At 45.8% G+C, this 17,139-nt stretch overlaps 1 protein-coding gene across 1 annotated transcript in view; it reads right to left on the minus strand.

Annotated features, from left to right (window-relative positions):
• CDK5RAP2 (CDK5 regulatory subunit associated protein 2) overlaps positions 1-12,131 on the minus strand; it is a 177,339-nt gene extending 165,208 nt beyond the window's left edge. The window contains exons 1-2 of the mRNA XM_044920803.1: positions 11,912-12,131; positions 1,216-1,283 (exon numbers count right to left, since the gene is read on the minus strand). Coding sequence (XP_044776738.1) covers positions 1,216-1,283; positions 11,912-11,967 — 124 coding nt within the window. The 5' untranslated portion in view covers positions 11,968-12,131. The remainder of the gene's footprint in view (positions 1-1,215; positions 1,284-11,911) is intronic.
• Between the last annotated feature and the right edge of the window lie 5,008 nt (positions 12,132-17,139).

A 17,139-nucleotide genomic window follows, 5' to 3' on the forward strand; every position in this document is an offset into this window, starting at 1 on the left:
TCCCTACCTAGGTCCTACTCATTCCTCAAGTCTCAGCTCCAATATCAGTGTTTTAAGAAACTCGTGCCTGACCCAGCTCCCTCACACCGGGGCACACCTCCCCCTCCCCCCTTCACTGCCTGGCCCAGCTCCCTCTCACCCCCTCTCACAGCCCCTTTTTTCTTTGCTCATCACATCAATCATATGATTTATCATGACATTTCTTTGTTGAACTCTCTATCTTCCAGACTGGGTCGTAACCATGTTCAAGGTTGAATCCCAGCACTTACCCCAGGGCTTGGCACAAAGCAACGTACACTATGGGCTGAAGCAAAGAGCAGTCCTATCAATTTTCCACTTCTAACTGCCTGTGTACAGGAAGAACAAAAACTGCTGGATTTTGTGTTAAGGTAGAAGTTAACAGGCTCTGAAGGAAAACCTGAGGGTGGCCTATAAGTTAAAATATTCTCCAGAAATAAACACTGATATTGTCTGTTCTCAAAACTTCTTCCTTCTGCACATCTCCTCACTTTGGAGAAGAGAAAAAAAAAACACAAGTCAAAATATCTCTAAGATATTTTAACAAGGCAAATTATTAGCACTTCCTTCACTATAGACACTTATGAGAGCATTCGCTTCTTTCAGAAACAAAAATTATGAAGAATGCTTAGCAAAAGCCAAACTGCCCCACAGAAAGTCTCCTCCTAATCCAGCTTAAACACAATAGACTGCTTATTTACTCAGCGCCGTCTCCTGTGGTCTAACCAACTATTTGTCTCCAAAGGGCAGGCCCGTGTAGGAATGCTGGGCCTTGACCAGCAAATGGCACGCAGCAGCCTGCCAGGAAGGCCTCGGTACACAGACTCTCAGCAGCACGGGGGGCCGCCAGCCACTCAGCGCCGAGACCAGCAGATCCTCTGGGCCTGACCCACTGCCTTCAACGCCCAGCCCCCAGGCAGCCGCCCAGGTCGGCGAACACTGGCTGAATCTCTCCGAGCCTGGTAGCAAGAAATAAAGCTCATGGAATATGGCCTAAAGGACATCAATTCCTCCACGCCAGTGTTTATGAAAGGAGGTAAACAGCAATTCACTAGGTACATAAAACACTGAGCACCTACGGAGAGCACCTGGCCATGCCAGGGTAGGCTCTGGGCCCCAGGGACTTCAAAGCCCAGTCCTGGGCTCAAGGCCTAAAGGCCCCCACGGTCAAGAGAATGCCCGGCTCTGTATACTTACCACCACCTCCCAAACCAGCAATGCAGCTGATGCCATCCACTTCGTCTGGTAAATTGGGAACAAGGCCACTAAGAGAGAGCACAGGCAGGAAGACATGAGTTAGTGTTTGAACAACAGAGACTGTGAGGACTGCCTGGACTGCCCTTGACAATCATCAGGCCACAGGCAACGAGCAACAACACACAGCTGAGCTACCTGGGAGACATACAGCGCAAGGGTGAAGAACTCAGGCTTTGGGGCTCTAACCCTTAACAGCTGAGTGAGCTTCAGTAAGGATGGTCATTCATTCATTCATTCGGACATCAAGTGTTCTGTGGACCGTATACATACTAGGTGCAGAGACACCGTAAGCTAATGACGTTTCTGAGTCTCGCTTTACCTGTTACGTGCAGATACCACCCTCTCCCTGTGAAGATTAAACGAGTTAATGTTTATGACACTTAGCACGTAGTAAGCACTCAATAAGTGGTTATCTACTGTTTCTGTCTTTACTATTACTGTCATTATTAATACGCCTACCACAACCAAAAATTAAGCTTCCAAGAACGTAGCACCAATTCGGATGCTTTAAAAATGTCACACAAAAATGCAACATCCCCTGATCCAAGAAATTTTACTGCTTGAATTATAAAAATAGGTTACATGAGGATCTGGAGACACTGACAGAAAACTAAACGTAACAGGAGGTGTGGCGTGACACAGAAGCCAGGGCGCTGCATTCTGTTCTAAGCTCTGCCGTATACCTCTCCCAGCCCCACCTCCTCCATCCCTAAAAGGCGAACAGCAGCTACTTCGTAAGTCCCTGGCAATCAAAGACACAAAGGGCCCAGCAAGGCACCTGGCACACTGTGGGCACTCCATAAATGGGAGCAAAATATTACTGTCACCAGGAAACATCCAGCGCTTTGTAAATTTATAAAAGATTTTCCGTCGTGAGAGCTGCCCGTGCCCCGAGAGTCCTTGCATTTTCAAAGGGAGGCACTAGGGTGCTGATAATTTCAGCAGCCTGGCCAGAGTCACACGGCAGTTAAGTGGACAACCAAGTCCAGAACCCAAGCCTTTTCTGTCTAACCTCCAATAATGCCTTCCTGTCCCAAGCTGTAAACGAAGAGCTGGTGGACGCTCAGCTTGACTTCCCGGCAGTTTGCTCTCTCCATGTTTCTAAATCCAAATCCATCCTGTACTGAGGACAATTCTGCCTGATCGCCAAATTCTGGAGTTGGGAATGGACCTTTGTGATCAGAACCAAGCAAAAAATTGGATATCATAAGATTCCAACATCAAGAGAATGATGACATAATATGTCTGCTATAAAGAGAAGTGAAAAAAAACTTCAGTAGACTATGCCTTCAACTATGAAAAAAAAATACATGTACACTAAGGTCACCTCAAATCCTTCTTGGAAACTAGGTGGGCTATGCATCCATAAGAAGACAAAGGAAATATTAAAAAATCATCATTTGTAGGAAAATGAGAGATATTTTCCTGTTTTTTAATTTTCTATACTTCTTCATTTTCTCTAATAACCATCACTAGAAGAACAAACTCCATTCTCTAAATTGAATATTAAAAATTAACATCAAGTTCAACCAGCACCTTTTGCAGATAGTGGCCAAGGCCCAAAGTCCCACACCAGCTTACTGGTCAAGCTTAGCCAACAGTCTGGTCTGTACATTCCCGACCTGGGGTTCTCTCCACCACAGCCACTAACTACCATTGGCTGAGATGGCCCATCAGTGACTCAAGCCAAGATCAACCACACTGGAAAACTACTTGGCAGGCTAAGCCAAAGAATTTGGTCTTAGACAAGTTTCCAAGAGGCAAACAATGAAGTTTGAAAAATGACAGCTGACATCCCATTTATGAAAAGAAACCATTATTTAATGCAGAAGTTCCTGCCTGGTTCCTGCCAAATTTCCATTTGGGCTTTACCTACCCACTCTTACAATGCTATGAATCTCTGTCATCTGCAATCTCCTGTAGGTTCCAGCCACCCTCCAGCTTTAAGTAGCTCCCTCGTCCCACTCGGATCATTCGCTCTTAGCTTTGGGACTGAGGTTGGGGTTTCAAGGAGCCCCACTAGAAATGAGAACTATGCAAGCAAAAGCAGAGGGCTTGGGTACAATTTTATCGATGGGGGAGACAAAGGCCCAAAAGGGGAAGGAACCTCTTGGCTCAAAATCACAAGGGTTCTCCGCCACGCAGAGATCAAAATCCAGGTTTCCAGGGTCCATTCCACTTGCTAACCTGTGCCCGGGGCCACCCAAAGCTCCTAGACGAACGTGGCACCTAATCAGCACCAGTTTCCCCACAAGCCAAATACAGCATAATCCTAACAAGCTAGCATGTGGGGCACCCACGGGGAACAGGCACCAGGCTCAGGACAGGCAGCCTCCCGCTGTAGCCTCACCACGGCCCTTCTGTAGTAGGTGGTGGTTTTTAAATGCTGCTTTTTAAAAAAAAAAAAAAAAAAACAAGGAAAACAGAAACTCAGAAAAGTTAGAAAGCTGAAAGACCCGAGCTGGCCTGATTTCAAAGCCCATGCTCTTAATCTCTACACTCCCACCCCCCACCCCAGTGCCCCTCTCGCCTTCCTCCAGGGGAACGTGGTAAGGTCCAAATGAACCAAGGTAGAGGATTTCCAGTAATCGGCACAGAGCACCCTCACCGAGGCTGCTTTTTGTCAACTATGCGGTGAGCAAATGAAGCGACACTCGCCTGCGCTTCACCACCTCACCCTCTTAAGGCACAATCACTTTTGTGCTGTGGGCGGCAGCAGCCGTGTCCATTCGCACCACAAGCCCCAGGAAGGCCTAGAGGACTAAGTGCTTCATTGGTAAAGTGTTGGGGGAGCCGTGGCTGGAACTGGGCACCACATTCAGAAAACAATTATACCAAGTGCACTTCTGTCTGTCTTTTAACAACTCATTTTTCACTATGTTATTTATTCTTAATTAGTAAAGAAATACATAAATACAAAAAACACAGACAAAATAAGGCATACAGATGGCCAACAGACACATGAAGAGATGCTCAACATCACTCATCAATAGGGAAATGCAAATCAAAACCACAATGAGGTATCACCTCACACCTGTCAGAATGGCTAGACTCACAAAGGTAAGAAACAACAAGTGCTGGCGAGGATGTGGAGAAAAAGGAACCCTCTTGCACTGCTGATGGGAATGCAGACTGGTGCAGCCACTGTGGAAAACAGTATGGAGTTTCCTCAAAAAATTAAAACTAGAATTACCAGATAATCCAGTAAGTCCACTACTAGGCATTTACCCAATGAAAATGAAAACATTAATTTGAAAAGATATGCACCCCTGTGTCATCACAGAATTATTTACAATAGCCAAGATAAAGAAACAACCCAAAGGTCCATCGACAGACAAATGGATAAAGATGTGGCATATACATACAATGGAATATTACTCAGCCATGTAAAAGAATGAGATCTTGCCATCTGTAACAACATGGATGGACCTAGAGGGTACTATGTTGGGTTAAATAAGTCAAAGGAAGACAAATACCATATGATTTCATTTACATAGAGAATCTAAAAAAAACAAAACAAACAAAAAAGCAGAAACAGACTCATGAACACAGAGACCAAACTGGTGGTTGCTAGAAGGGAAGGGGCAAATGGGTGAAGGGAGTGGGAGGAAAAAAAATACAGACAAGCCTAAAGTTCTTGACTACTCCTCACTCCCATAGTAGCCTCCTAATAGGTAGCCACTGTTGTCAGCAAGACATGTATCCTTCTAGGCTTTTTTCTATGTATTTACAGATATAGGGACACAGTTTTATTTTGTGGCTTAAAAACAAACAAATGCGGGGCGCCTCGGTGGCTCAGTTGGTTAAGCAACTGCCTCCGGCTCAGGTCATGATCCTGGAGTCCCGGGATCGAGTCCCGCATCGGGCTCCCTGCTCGGCAGGGAGTCTGCTTCTCCCTCTGACCCTCCCCCCTCTCATGTGCTCTCTCTCTCTCTCTCTCTCATTCTCTCTCTCAAATAAATAAATGAAATCTTAAAAAAAAAATGCATTCAAACTGTATATACTATTCTGCAGCATCTTTTCTTTACTTAATGTGTCCCAAAGATGTTTTCATGACAGTACAAATAGATCTACCTTCATGTTTTTAACTCCCACAAAGCATTCTACAGCAGTGTTTTTCAAACTTGACTGACCACAACCCAGAGAAGGAAATGTATCACCCTTAATTCTTGAAATGCTTTCTATTCTGTACTATTACATTTTTTAAAATTCTGGTTGCAACCTACGAAATTGAATTTCACGAGCTGCCAATGGGTCACAGTCTGAAATTCACTTTTGAAAGGATGTGTATTTACCAGATCCCCTGATGATAATTCAATTTGTTTCCAAGTTGTTCCTTTTACAAACAATGCTTTATGAATATCCTCATACAGGTCTCCCTGTGCACGTGCATGAGAATTTCTCTAAGAAAACAGGAAGGGGAATTGCTGGGTCAAAACATATTCACATATTTTTATTGGGCAAAGGATTTGAAAATACAGTGGACCCTTGAGCGACATGAGTGGAACTGCACGGGTCCACTTACATGCAGATGTTTTTCTCAATAAATACCATACAGTACCGTAAATGTATCTTCTCTTCCTACTGATTTTCTTAATAACATTTTCTCTTCTCTAGCTTCCTTTACTATAAGAATACAGTATGTAATACATATAACACACAAAATATGTGTTAATCCACTATTTATGAATCAGGCTCTCGGTTAACAATAGGCTAGTGGTTAAGTTTGGGCGGGGGGGGGGGGGGAGGAGTCAAAAGCCACACGTGGATTTTCCAGTGCGCGGGACATCACACCCCTAACCCTGTGTTGTTCAAGGATCAACTGTACACAAACGGCTATAGAAACACAAGAAAAATGTTGAACATCATTAGTCATTAGGGAAATACAAACCAGTATCATAAGGAGATACCATGTCACACCCCCGAGGCTGGCCACAATCAAAATGACAGGCAATAACAAGAGTTGACAAGGCTGTGAAGATAGAAGAACCCTCATCCACTGCTGGAAGGAGTGTAAAAAGTGTTGGGCAGTTCCTCAAGATGTCAAACATACATAGAGTTAGCATATGACCCAGCAGTTCTACCCCCAGGTCTATACCAAGAAAGGACAACACACGTCCACACAAAAACTTACACATGAAGAAACGTCTATAGCAACATTATTCATAATAGCCAAAAAAGCAGGAAAAAAACCAAATGTCATCAGCCAATGAATGAATAAACAAAACATGGTACATGTATACAACAGAGTATTATTTGGCCGTAAAAAGGAATGAAGTATGTCATGGACGTACTACCGCATGGATGAACCTCACAAATGACCACATATTATAAGATTCCATTTATATGAAATGTCCAGAACAGGCAAATCCACGGACAAAAAGTAGACTGTGGTTGCCTAGGGCTGGGGGCGTAAGAGGGCCGGAGTAATAGCTAGTGTTATTAATGTTTGTGTCCCCCCAGAATTCCTAGGTTGAAACCCTACTCCCCCTCCCAAGTGATGGTATTAGGAAGTGGGGTCTTTGGGAGGTAATTAAGATTAGATGAGGGCCGGAGGGTGGAGCCCCCATGAATGGGATTAGTGCCCTTACAAGGGTTACAAGAGATCTGCTTCCTCTCTCTGCTCTCCACCATAAGAGGAAACAATGAGAAGTTAGCAGTCTGTAACCCACAAGAGGGCTCTCACCAGAACTCAACCATGCTGGCACACTGATCTTGGACTTCCAATCTCCGGAACTGGGAGAAATACATTCTGTCATCTATAAATCAGCCACAGTCTATGACATTTTTGTTACAGTAGCCAAGCTAAGACCAGGAGCGACTGCTAATGGACACAGGGTTTCTTTCTTAGAGATGAAAGTATCCCAAAATGAGATTATGGTGATGATTGCACAACTCTGTAAATATACTAAAAAATCACTGAATAGTATGGGTGAACTTTATGGCATACAAATTATATTTCAATAAAGCTGTTTTTAAAAAACACACCTGGGCATATTTTTAATACCAAATTGTCTTCCAGAAGGACTATACCAATTGACACTCTGTGTGTGCACTTTCTCAGAGTGATTACAAAGCGTTTCACTAATAAATATGGAGCCTGTATTTACATGGCATTTATCTTTTTAGAGACTGAACAAAATTGACTCATTCAACAAATATTTGTTGATCCTCTACTATGTTATGTGCCAGACATGGTTCTAGGTCTAAAGATACAGTGGGGAACAAGCGAGCCATGCTCCCCTCCCTCATTAAAGCTTATACTGGTGACTGGGAACACATTCCTCAAACTTCAAGCCTAGAGGTACCCCTGATCCAAGCTCAGCCCTGGATCAAGCCTTCAAACCTTCACCAAAATTTCATTCCACCATCCTCTTTCTCAACCTCCTTCTACAAAAGTCCATGAAGGCATTCTTTGCCTGACAATGTACGACTGTATACAAACTTGCAGGAAATCATTTCCTTTTGGTCTACCCCTCATTTACCCAAGCACTTAATGGCCATGCACTGGAGGAACCCATGGACGAACAAACCTGGGCCCACGTCTTCAGAAGCTCACAGTTAGGCAGAGGCAGAACCCTCGGCATGAAAAGAAAGGGACAAATCCAGGGTTGTGGGCACCGAGGATTTTGTCCAGGAAACCATGCAACACCGTAACAACAGAACAAAAACAGCTAACATTTCATGCACCCCCAACTGGTGTCAGGCACAGAATACATACAACTTTCCTCCATCCACATAGTCACCCGGTAAGTAGGTATTATCACTGAAGAGAAACTGAGGCTCAGAAGGGTTGAGTGAATTACTAAAGCAACCCGGCCAGTAAGTGGCTGAAGCAGGATTCAGACCCAGTCGTCCTGAGTAAAAAGCACAGGTTCTTCCAAAACCACCAAGCAGGACTTAGTAAAGGGCCTTAGCTTGGGCGAGCTTCCCAGGCCTGGCATCTGAGCCTGACTCTCACAGGCCTGGAGCGCTTTGGGGCACCCACAGGTGATCAAGTTTGGAGAGAATGACGCATATCGACCTGATTCAACAAAGGTCTGGGGACAAACTGGACTTCCCGTTTAGTCTCTAAAACTGGGGCTTGGAAATTACCAAGCAGAAGGGTGCTCATATTAGTATAAAAAGAGATGATTTTATTCCAGGGATTTTTCTCTTCCACTGTGACCCTCTAATGGAGAACCTGTCCCGCGCAGGACATTTCTGCCACTCTTTAAGGGCCAGTTCCAGTGCCAACAGCCCTACAATCCTCCCAGAGGCCTCTCAGCTCGGGTTCAGAGAGCTATTTGGAAGGCAGGACAGGTACCGAGGGCCAGGCTTTGGAGTCAGTAAGGCTGGATTTAAATCCCGGCTCGAATAAGAGACTCGTAACTGATAGAAAACAAACTGGGGGTTGATGGAGGGAGGTGGGTGGGGGACGGGCTAGATGGGGGACGGGCATTAAGGAGCGCACTTGTTACGATGAGCACTGGGTGTTGTATGTAAGCGATGAGTCACTGAAGTCTACTCCAGAAACCAATATTGCACAAATGTCAACTACTAAAATTTAAATAATGAAAATAAATAAATAAATAAATAAAGTAAATCTTGGCTTCATCGTGTACTTTTTTATGGAATCCCAGACCATTCACTTCACCTCTCCAAGCCTCAGTGTGCTCACCTGTAAAAAGGGGATAATACCGTCACCTCCCATTTATGTGCCTCATACCAGGTTTGGAACTGGCATTACAAAGATGAACAAAACGCAGCCCCTGCTCTCCAACAGGTCAGAGTCTAATTAGGGAGACAGGCACGTTACAGTTGTATGTGCACCATCCAATGCAGGAACCACCAGCCACGTGCACCTGTTGAGCACCTGAAATGTGGTAAATCCAAATCAAGAAGTGCTTATAAGTGTAAAAATGCATACCAGGTTTCAAAGTGCAAGGTAAAAAGACTGAAATATTTCATTAATAATTTTTTATTGTTTGCAACTTAGAATGATAATATATGGAAATATTGGGTTAAATCAAATATATTATTAAAATTAATTTCACCTGTTTTTTACTTTTTCATTGTGGCTCCTAAAAAAGTTTACATTACATATGTGGCTCACGTTATATTTCTACTGAACAGCGTTAGTAAATAAAACTCAGTAAGGTAGGGGCGCCTGGGTGGCTCAGTCAGTTAAGTGTCTGCCTTCGGCTCAGGTCATGATCCCAGGGTCCTCACTGGGCTCCATGCTCAGCGGGGGTCTGCTTCTCTATCTCCCTCTGCGCCTCCCCCTCCTTGTGCACATGCTCTCCCTCTCTCAAATAAATAAATAAAATCTTAAAAAAAAAAAAAAACTCTGGGAGGTAAATAAGGGCTGAGATGGGGTCAGTGATGGGTGGGGGTGGCTGGAAGAGCACAGAGGGCCCAGGTGGGGATGGGGGTATGTCAGCAAAGGCTTCCTACTGAAATCTAAGCGAGACCCGAAAAATAAGAGGCGTTAATAAGGCACAGGGGAGAAGGGAAGGCAACCCAGGCAGCAGGAAAAGCGAGTGCACAGGTCCAATAGTAAGAACGACAAGGCAAGGCCACTCGTGACAAAGAGTTTGACAGCCAGGCAGAGAGGGAAGTGTTGGGGAGGAGAAAGGCAGGGGCAGAGAGGACAGAGGGGGTCAGTGAGGTAAATGGGGCCAGCTTATGAAGGACGTTAGAAGCTATATTAAAGAACATCCTGAGGGTGATGGGGAGCCAGGGAGGGCCTGAAGCAGGTAAGAGATCAGTCACAGGAACATATTCAGCGAAGGCAGGAAAGGGAGGCAAGGGAAGAGTTGTGTTCATCTGCTGAGTTGCTACTCTGTCAGACACTGGTCAAAATCCTTTCAGATTCACCCATTTTTCAGATGACAAATACTGAGGCTCACAAAGAGCGAGTGACTTGCCAAAGACCACAGGTTGTTAAATACAGAACTGGGATTGAAACCCACCTAGGTCTGGGTCCCAAAGCCCAAGGGCTTGATCAACTGGCATAGAGATAAGAAGAGCAGAGAATATTAATGGACTTTTTTTTTTTTTTAAGATTTTATTTATTTATTTGACAGAGAGAGAGACAGCGAGAGAGGGAACACAAGCAGGGGGAGTGGGAGAGGGAGAAGCAGGCTTCCTGCAGAGCACGAAGCCCGACGTGAGGCTCGATCTCAGGACCCTGGGATCATGACCCGAGCTGAAGGCAGACGCCCAACGACTTAACCACCCAGGCACCCCTTAATGGACTTTATCTTAATGGCAATGAGAAGCACTAAACAGATACACAGCAGCAGACTGACCGTCGGATTTACACTTTAAAAAGGCTTTCAAACTGTAGTAGAAAGGACTATTACAGGTGTGAGGACAATCCAGGTGAGAGGTCCTCCCCAATTATGTTGGGACAATGGTAGTCAGACGAAGAGAAAGGGACGTGATGAATTAGCACAGGATGCAATCAGGCGGGAGCTGTGAAGGGCCTTGCTCTGTGCCTGATACATAACGGGTTCTCAATAAACAGAGTAGCCATTTGTCCAGGTTTGCCCAAGATAGGACCGGTTTATGCCTGCTGTCTAGACATAAATATTAATTGTGCCCATTTCACTCTTAAAAGTGTCCCGCGTTGTATAATAAATAACATGGTCACCCTTTCAATGAGGGTCTGTGACTAAAACCAGCAGCCTATCCCAGCAGACCTGGATAAACACTGCGGATTCTCAGTCAGGGCTCTCCTCCACATCCTTCTTCCCACTCTCCACCAGGAGCCCCCAAAAACCAAACGGCCCCAGCCCTGGAGCAGCCTAGGGCTCTGTGAGGCTTTCCTACCAAAAGGAAAGACACCAGGCCCCACCGACAATGTGGGCTCCAACAGCCTCTTGGGACAGGTCCTTTGGGAGGCCACTCCCAGCCATTAGTCCCCAATTTGTCATACTGATGATGATGATGATGATGATGATGATGGTGATAATGATATGGTAACAGGATCATTTTTTAAGCACCAATTATGTGCCAAACACTACTCTTGCCAAGCAAATCGCGGCGAAGTCATCTCTTCTAATCTTCACCCCAATTCTGTTGGGTGGATGTTACTACCAGTCCCATGTTACAGACAGGAAACAGGTTAAACCCCTTTACTAAAGTCACACAACTAGTTAGGTTAAAGGGTCGGATCTGAATCCAATTCTGTTCAACTCCAGCCAAGGTTCTTAACCACTGCACTTCATTGCCTCCGTCTTGGTAGCCACTATGTGATCCCATGAACGAAGTCCAGACACACCAACTACCTTCCCCATAATGAAAGCAAACCTCCAAGGTCCCTACTCCTCAAACAGCCCCTACTAATGGTACACGCCCCTCCTCCCGCTCTTCAGAAAACCCCTTACCTGACCCTCACACCCTCTTCAAAGTATTTCCCGAAATACAAGAGGCAGGTGTGATGCAGGTCGGGACCCCCGGTCCCCCCACACTCAGTATCAGCCGCTGAGTCCTCGAGACACTCACCCTCCCAGACCCCACCCCACCCACTGCCCCTGTCCGGACGCCCTCAAACACTCTCAAGGGCAAACCCCAAGTCTCGGTCAGGGTGTACCCCCATCAGCGGGAATCCCGGCCGGGTCACCGCGACCCTGCAAAGCCCCGGCCGCACCTGCAGCCGCTGAGCGTCCCGGGGAGGGTGACGTCCTCTTCCAACACCGAGTCCATCGTGGACACAGAGGAGGTGGTGGCGCTGGCGTCTGTGGCGGCGGGGCCAACTGGTTCCCCCCGCTGTCGCGACCCGCAGGCTCCCCAGGTCCCCGCCCCCTCCAATCCTGCTCTTGTTCGGACTCCGGCGGCGCCGCTGGAATTCAAACCGCAGCCGCCGCCATCTTTCCCGGCGCTTCTTCCTACGGAAACGAGGCGGGGTCATCGAGGCGCGCACGGTGAAGCCGACAGACGGCGCCCAGAGGCCTGGCAGAGAAGCGCGGGCGGGTGCCATCTTGATTAAGGGCAAGAGCATTCGCACTTGGGCCAGCAAGACTAAGAAAAGAGAGGCAGGCTGCCATTTTTTGTGAGGGCACTCAGGCCGAGGCCAGGGCAAGGGCCATGTTTGTTGAGGGCAAAGGCCGGCTTTGGTCCGTTAATTCAAGCGGGAGATGGGAAGCCAGTCTTTCACCGACCCTTAGAGTTCCTAACCCAGTAAATGTTTTTCTAGAACAATGACCCCCTAACCTTAGGGGTCATTATACTGTGCATCCAAAAGGCTTTCGCCTTGAGCTGAAATTCAGATAAACAAGCGCCGCCTCACTTTAGAAAAATACTTCCTGTGGGATCCCAAATCAAGCAGTAATTTGCACACTGATTTTGAAGCAAATAAGCTCATCCCTTTGAGTCGGTGGTCACCAACACTCCTCCAATCTCCCAAAGCTTAAACGCACCTGAGATCAGTAAACTGAGGCCCAGAGAGAGGAAATGAATCGCCCAAAGTGTCAAAGCCAGACCCACGGCTCCTGCCAACTAGATCAGGGCTCTCCATAACCCTGGCTGCCCTTCCTAATGCACCAGAAAATAAATGGATAATTTTGACAGAGCTGGGCCAGTGAAGTCAACCACCCTCTCCTCATCTCGGTGTTGCTACCTTCCCCTGTGGGCTGTCAGAAGAATCCTGGATGAAAATAACTTGAAAAGATGGGGGAGTGGGTAGATGGTGACTTTCCCTATAATCAGGTACAAGTCTTCCTGGTGTGCTAAAATGTAAGTGTACTTTCCAAAAGAAGCCTTCTCTAATCCTCTAATGTAAAGCAAGTCCTTTCTTGTATTCTTAGCAACGCGTATTTTTCTTTTGTGGCACGTAACCACATTTTGCAATTATGTATTTCTGTGTTTTTTAGAAAGTCTTCCTTTTGCTCTAGACAGGAAAGCCCATGAGGACAGATATTGTGTTCTGAATTGTTCACTGCTATATCCCCAACACTATGTCTGCCACCCAGAAGGCATTTTAAAATATATGTTGAATGAATGATTCAACCAATCTGGAAAGTGGGGGCTAATATCTATCCTGCAAGATTTTTGTGAAGATGTGAGGATGACCTGAGATATCTCTAGTAGCCCTGTCAACGGTAATCCCATAAATCTCTCCCCCACCCCTTTATTAGCTTTAGTGAAGTCTACAAAACTCATGGTCCTGCACCTGTCCTTCTTCTTCATCCACCCCTGAATCGGCAATAAAACAACAGCCTGAAAGAGAGAGTGGGCAGGAACAAGTTGGCACATCAGACGCCCCAACCCAGGGAAGGGAGAGTCCTTGATGCCCTGGAACAGGCTAAGTTCAACCGAAGAGATGAGTGTGTCCAAAAGCAGGGAAGCTGGAGGTGTCAGATGCCTGCCCTGGTTCTGCCACCAACCCTCTGTGATCTTTGCAGACCACTCCTCTGGGCCTGTTTCTACACCTCTGAAATAAGAAGGCTGGACTAGATGGATGTCTCAGGACCTCACAGCTCTGGAGGCGATTTCTTTGTGTTTCTTTCAAAGCTATAAACACACTGCCAACTCTGTTCTGGTGAGGGAGGCTGAGTCACAAATCATCACTCCCCAAATGAAGGCACTAACTTTACATCCAGCAGATGGAAGCTCTTGAGGAAAGAAACGAGGACAAGGATTTACACATTTTGAGCATCTCTCATGTATTACCTGTGTCCAGCATATCACACATACCACCTCCCTGAACTCTCACAAAGGTCCTCCGGAGTAGGTACAGGTGTTATCCCCATTTTACTCACAGATGAGAAGACAGAGACCAAAAGAGGTAAAAATAACTCACTCCAGGTCTCATTGCTGGTAAGTTGCAGAGCTGGGATTGGAGCCCAGGTGCCTCTAAACTCCAATGTCATAATTGTTTCGGGCAGCCTGTCTTTTGTATCTGTTTGTTTTTCTACTCCTTAAAATTTAGGACTAAGAGGTGAGGTCTACATCCCCACAACAGTATTTCAGTGATGTGTTCACCAGACTCTAGTCTTTGGGTAACTGCTGCAAGGTGGCCACAAGGTGGATCTTGGTGTGGGCAGTATGATCGTGGGACTGGAAGTCTGGGCACCTAGATTCGGACTCTGGAAAGTCCTCTGACTTTTCCTTTGACTGGGGTCCCTTCCCCTTTTGCTCCTCCTTGGTTTTCCCATGTGTAAAATGGGGCAGACAACAATGAGCTCACACAGCTGCATTATCTAACTAGATACTTTGAAAACTATAAAGAAGAAAGAGCCTGTGAGGAGCTCTCCTTATGATGAATCCATTGCCCTGTCCAGCAAATGACTGTGTTCCCGGATGGTGTGCTAAACCCTTCGATGAACCTGGAAACTGAAAATAGAATCAACTGACAACGGATGGCCTATTTGGGAAGTTGTTTTTCCCATTTTCGTGGCCAGGGACGAGCCCTTTGCCCCATCTCTGTCTCACCAAGGCCCTTCTTTCTGCCAAGCCTGAAGATGATGTCACTGCCACCAGCTGTTTGGGCTATCTGGCTCCATCTCCTTGACAACAGCCACCCAGCCACAAGGCTGGCATTATTATCTGCTGGGCAAGGTCATAGCAAATGGCTGGAAGGAAGTAGCTTGCAGCCAGATGTTTCTCATTAGGGTAGAACCCTCCTGAAGTTTTAGCAGCTCAAGCATCTCATCAAGACACATGAGCTGCCATGACTAGCAGCAAGAATAAGTTTGTAACATCAGTTCATGCACACTGTTGCTTTGCACTGTTCCATTTTATCCTCAGGCAACTCTGAAGTATTTGGAGTGAGGGCCCCAGTCTACAGATGAGGAAAGAAAGGATCAGGGAAGGGAAGAGATTTCCCAAAGACATTCTTTTCTTCCTTTCTTTCTCTCTTTCTTCCCTTCTATTTTTCTTAGCTTTTCATTTAGAAATAATTTCAGACTTAGAAAAAAAGTTGCAAAAATAGTACAAAGCATTCCCCAGATAGCTTTCACCCAGCTTTGTAATAGATTAACATCTTACATAACTGTAGCATAATTGTCAAAAATAAGAAATTACATGGATACAGTACTATTTACTACAGACCATATTTAAATTTAATCAGTTTTCTGGTGAATGCCCTTTTCCTGGATCCAATCTAGGATTCCACACTGTGTTTAGTCATCATGCCTCCTGACTCTCCTCCAGTCCGTGACAGCGCCTCTGTCTTTGGATTTCATGACATTGGCACCTGAGGAAAGGTCTTGCCATTTACTTGATAGAATGTTCCTCAGTTTGGGTTCATGTGGTGTTTCCTCATGATTAAATTGAGAGGTAATGCATTTTGGGCACGAAAGTGATGCTATGCCTTTCTCAGGGTCTCAGGAGGCAGATGACGTTCATATGTCTCATTAATTGGTGATATCAACTCTGATCTTGGCTAGGATGGTATCTGCCAAGATTCTCCATGGCAAGATTATTATTTTTTTTTTGTCATTAGTTAAGGGTCAACTCCCCTTGTGAGGGGATATTTGAGACTATGTGATTATCCTGTTTTTCATCAGACTTTCACCCACTAATTTTAGCATCCATGGATAATTCCTTTCTAAAACAATTATGACTGTGTATTCACCAATTGGTGATTTACTCTTCTCATCTTTCCTTCTATATATTTTGTAAAGATTTTATTTTTAAGTAATCTCTCCACCCAGTGTGGGGCTGGAAGTCACAACCTCAAGATGAAGAGTCACACGCTCCACCAACTTAGCCAGCCAGGCGCCCCTCCTTCTATATTTTTTAACTGGAATTCTACTGGAAGAAAGAGCTTTCTCTTCTCCCTCAGTTAGTTACTTATTGAAATCCATATGGACTTATGGCTGTTCGCTTTATTTGATGGGCTATAATCCATTACTATCCTTATTTCTTTTGTTACACAAATTGTCCTAGATTTGGCCAAGCTGCCCTTCTAATACATAGGTGTGCCAAGTTCCAGACCCAGGTCTGACTGGTCCCAAGGCCAGCAGAATTTCTAGCATGTCCCCCCAGCCCCTTGCTCTCAGGAGCTCTTCCCAATCAACCCTCCCCCTCAGCAGTCCTTAAGCACCCACTGTATTCTCCAGAGCATGCTGGGTTACTAAGCCAATGATGCCATCTGGGCCCAAACGAGTCCCAGGCCGTGCACAGAGTCGGTGCTCAATGCGTTTGTCAAATTCACTTCAAGTCCTGACTTCGATTCAAGATGGAAAGAGGAATGAGAAACACTCCATAACAAGGGAGCAGCAGGTACAGAGGGTAACACGCATCAACAGGTTATGACCATAGACCTGCTAATTCAATGTTCTGGGCCTGCTTTCTTATTTGTAAACTCGGTGCATCAGACTGCAACATTGAGGGCCCCTTTGGCTCTGATGTTCCATGAATAACTGATATTAATTACCATGTATTGATGAGCTCTTTCTATGTGCTGGACATGTGTTGATCAACATTCTATTCAATCCTTATATTAACCGTATAAAACAGGGACAGATTATACTCCAGTTTACAGTTAACAAAACTGAGGCTCAGACAGAAGAGGGATTTGCCGGGCCACACAGCAGTGAGGTGGAGGAGATGAGAGATGGACCCAGATGGACCCAGTACTTCATTCGAAAGCCCGCCCTCTTAATCACGAAGCCGCGGTGACTTTCACGGAGTTCCTGCTACCCCTGCCTTCAGAAGCTGGTGAAAATGCATAATAAAAAATCAAAGTAGGGATGCCTGGGTGGCTCAGTCGGTTAAGCGTCTGCCTTCAGCTCAGGTCATGATCCCAGGGTCCTGGGATCGAGTCCCGCATCGGGCTCCCTGCTCCGCGGGGATCCTGCTTCTCCCTCTGCCTCTGCCTCTGCCTCTCTCTCTCTCTCTCTCTCATGAATAAATAAATAAAATCTTAAAAAA

The sequence above is a fragment of the Neomonachus schauinslandi genome, chromosome 13 (genome assembly GCF_002201575.2).
Source record: "Neomonachus schauinslandi chromosome 13, ASM220157v2, whole genome shotgun sequence".
Classification (NCBI taxonomy): domain Eukaryota; kingdom Metazoa; phylum Chordata; class Mammalia; order Carnivora; family Phocidae; genus Neomonachus; species Neomonachus schauinslandi.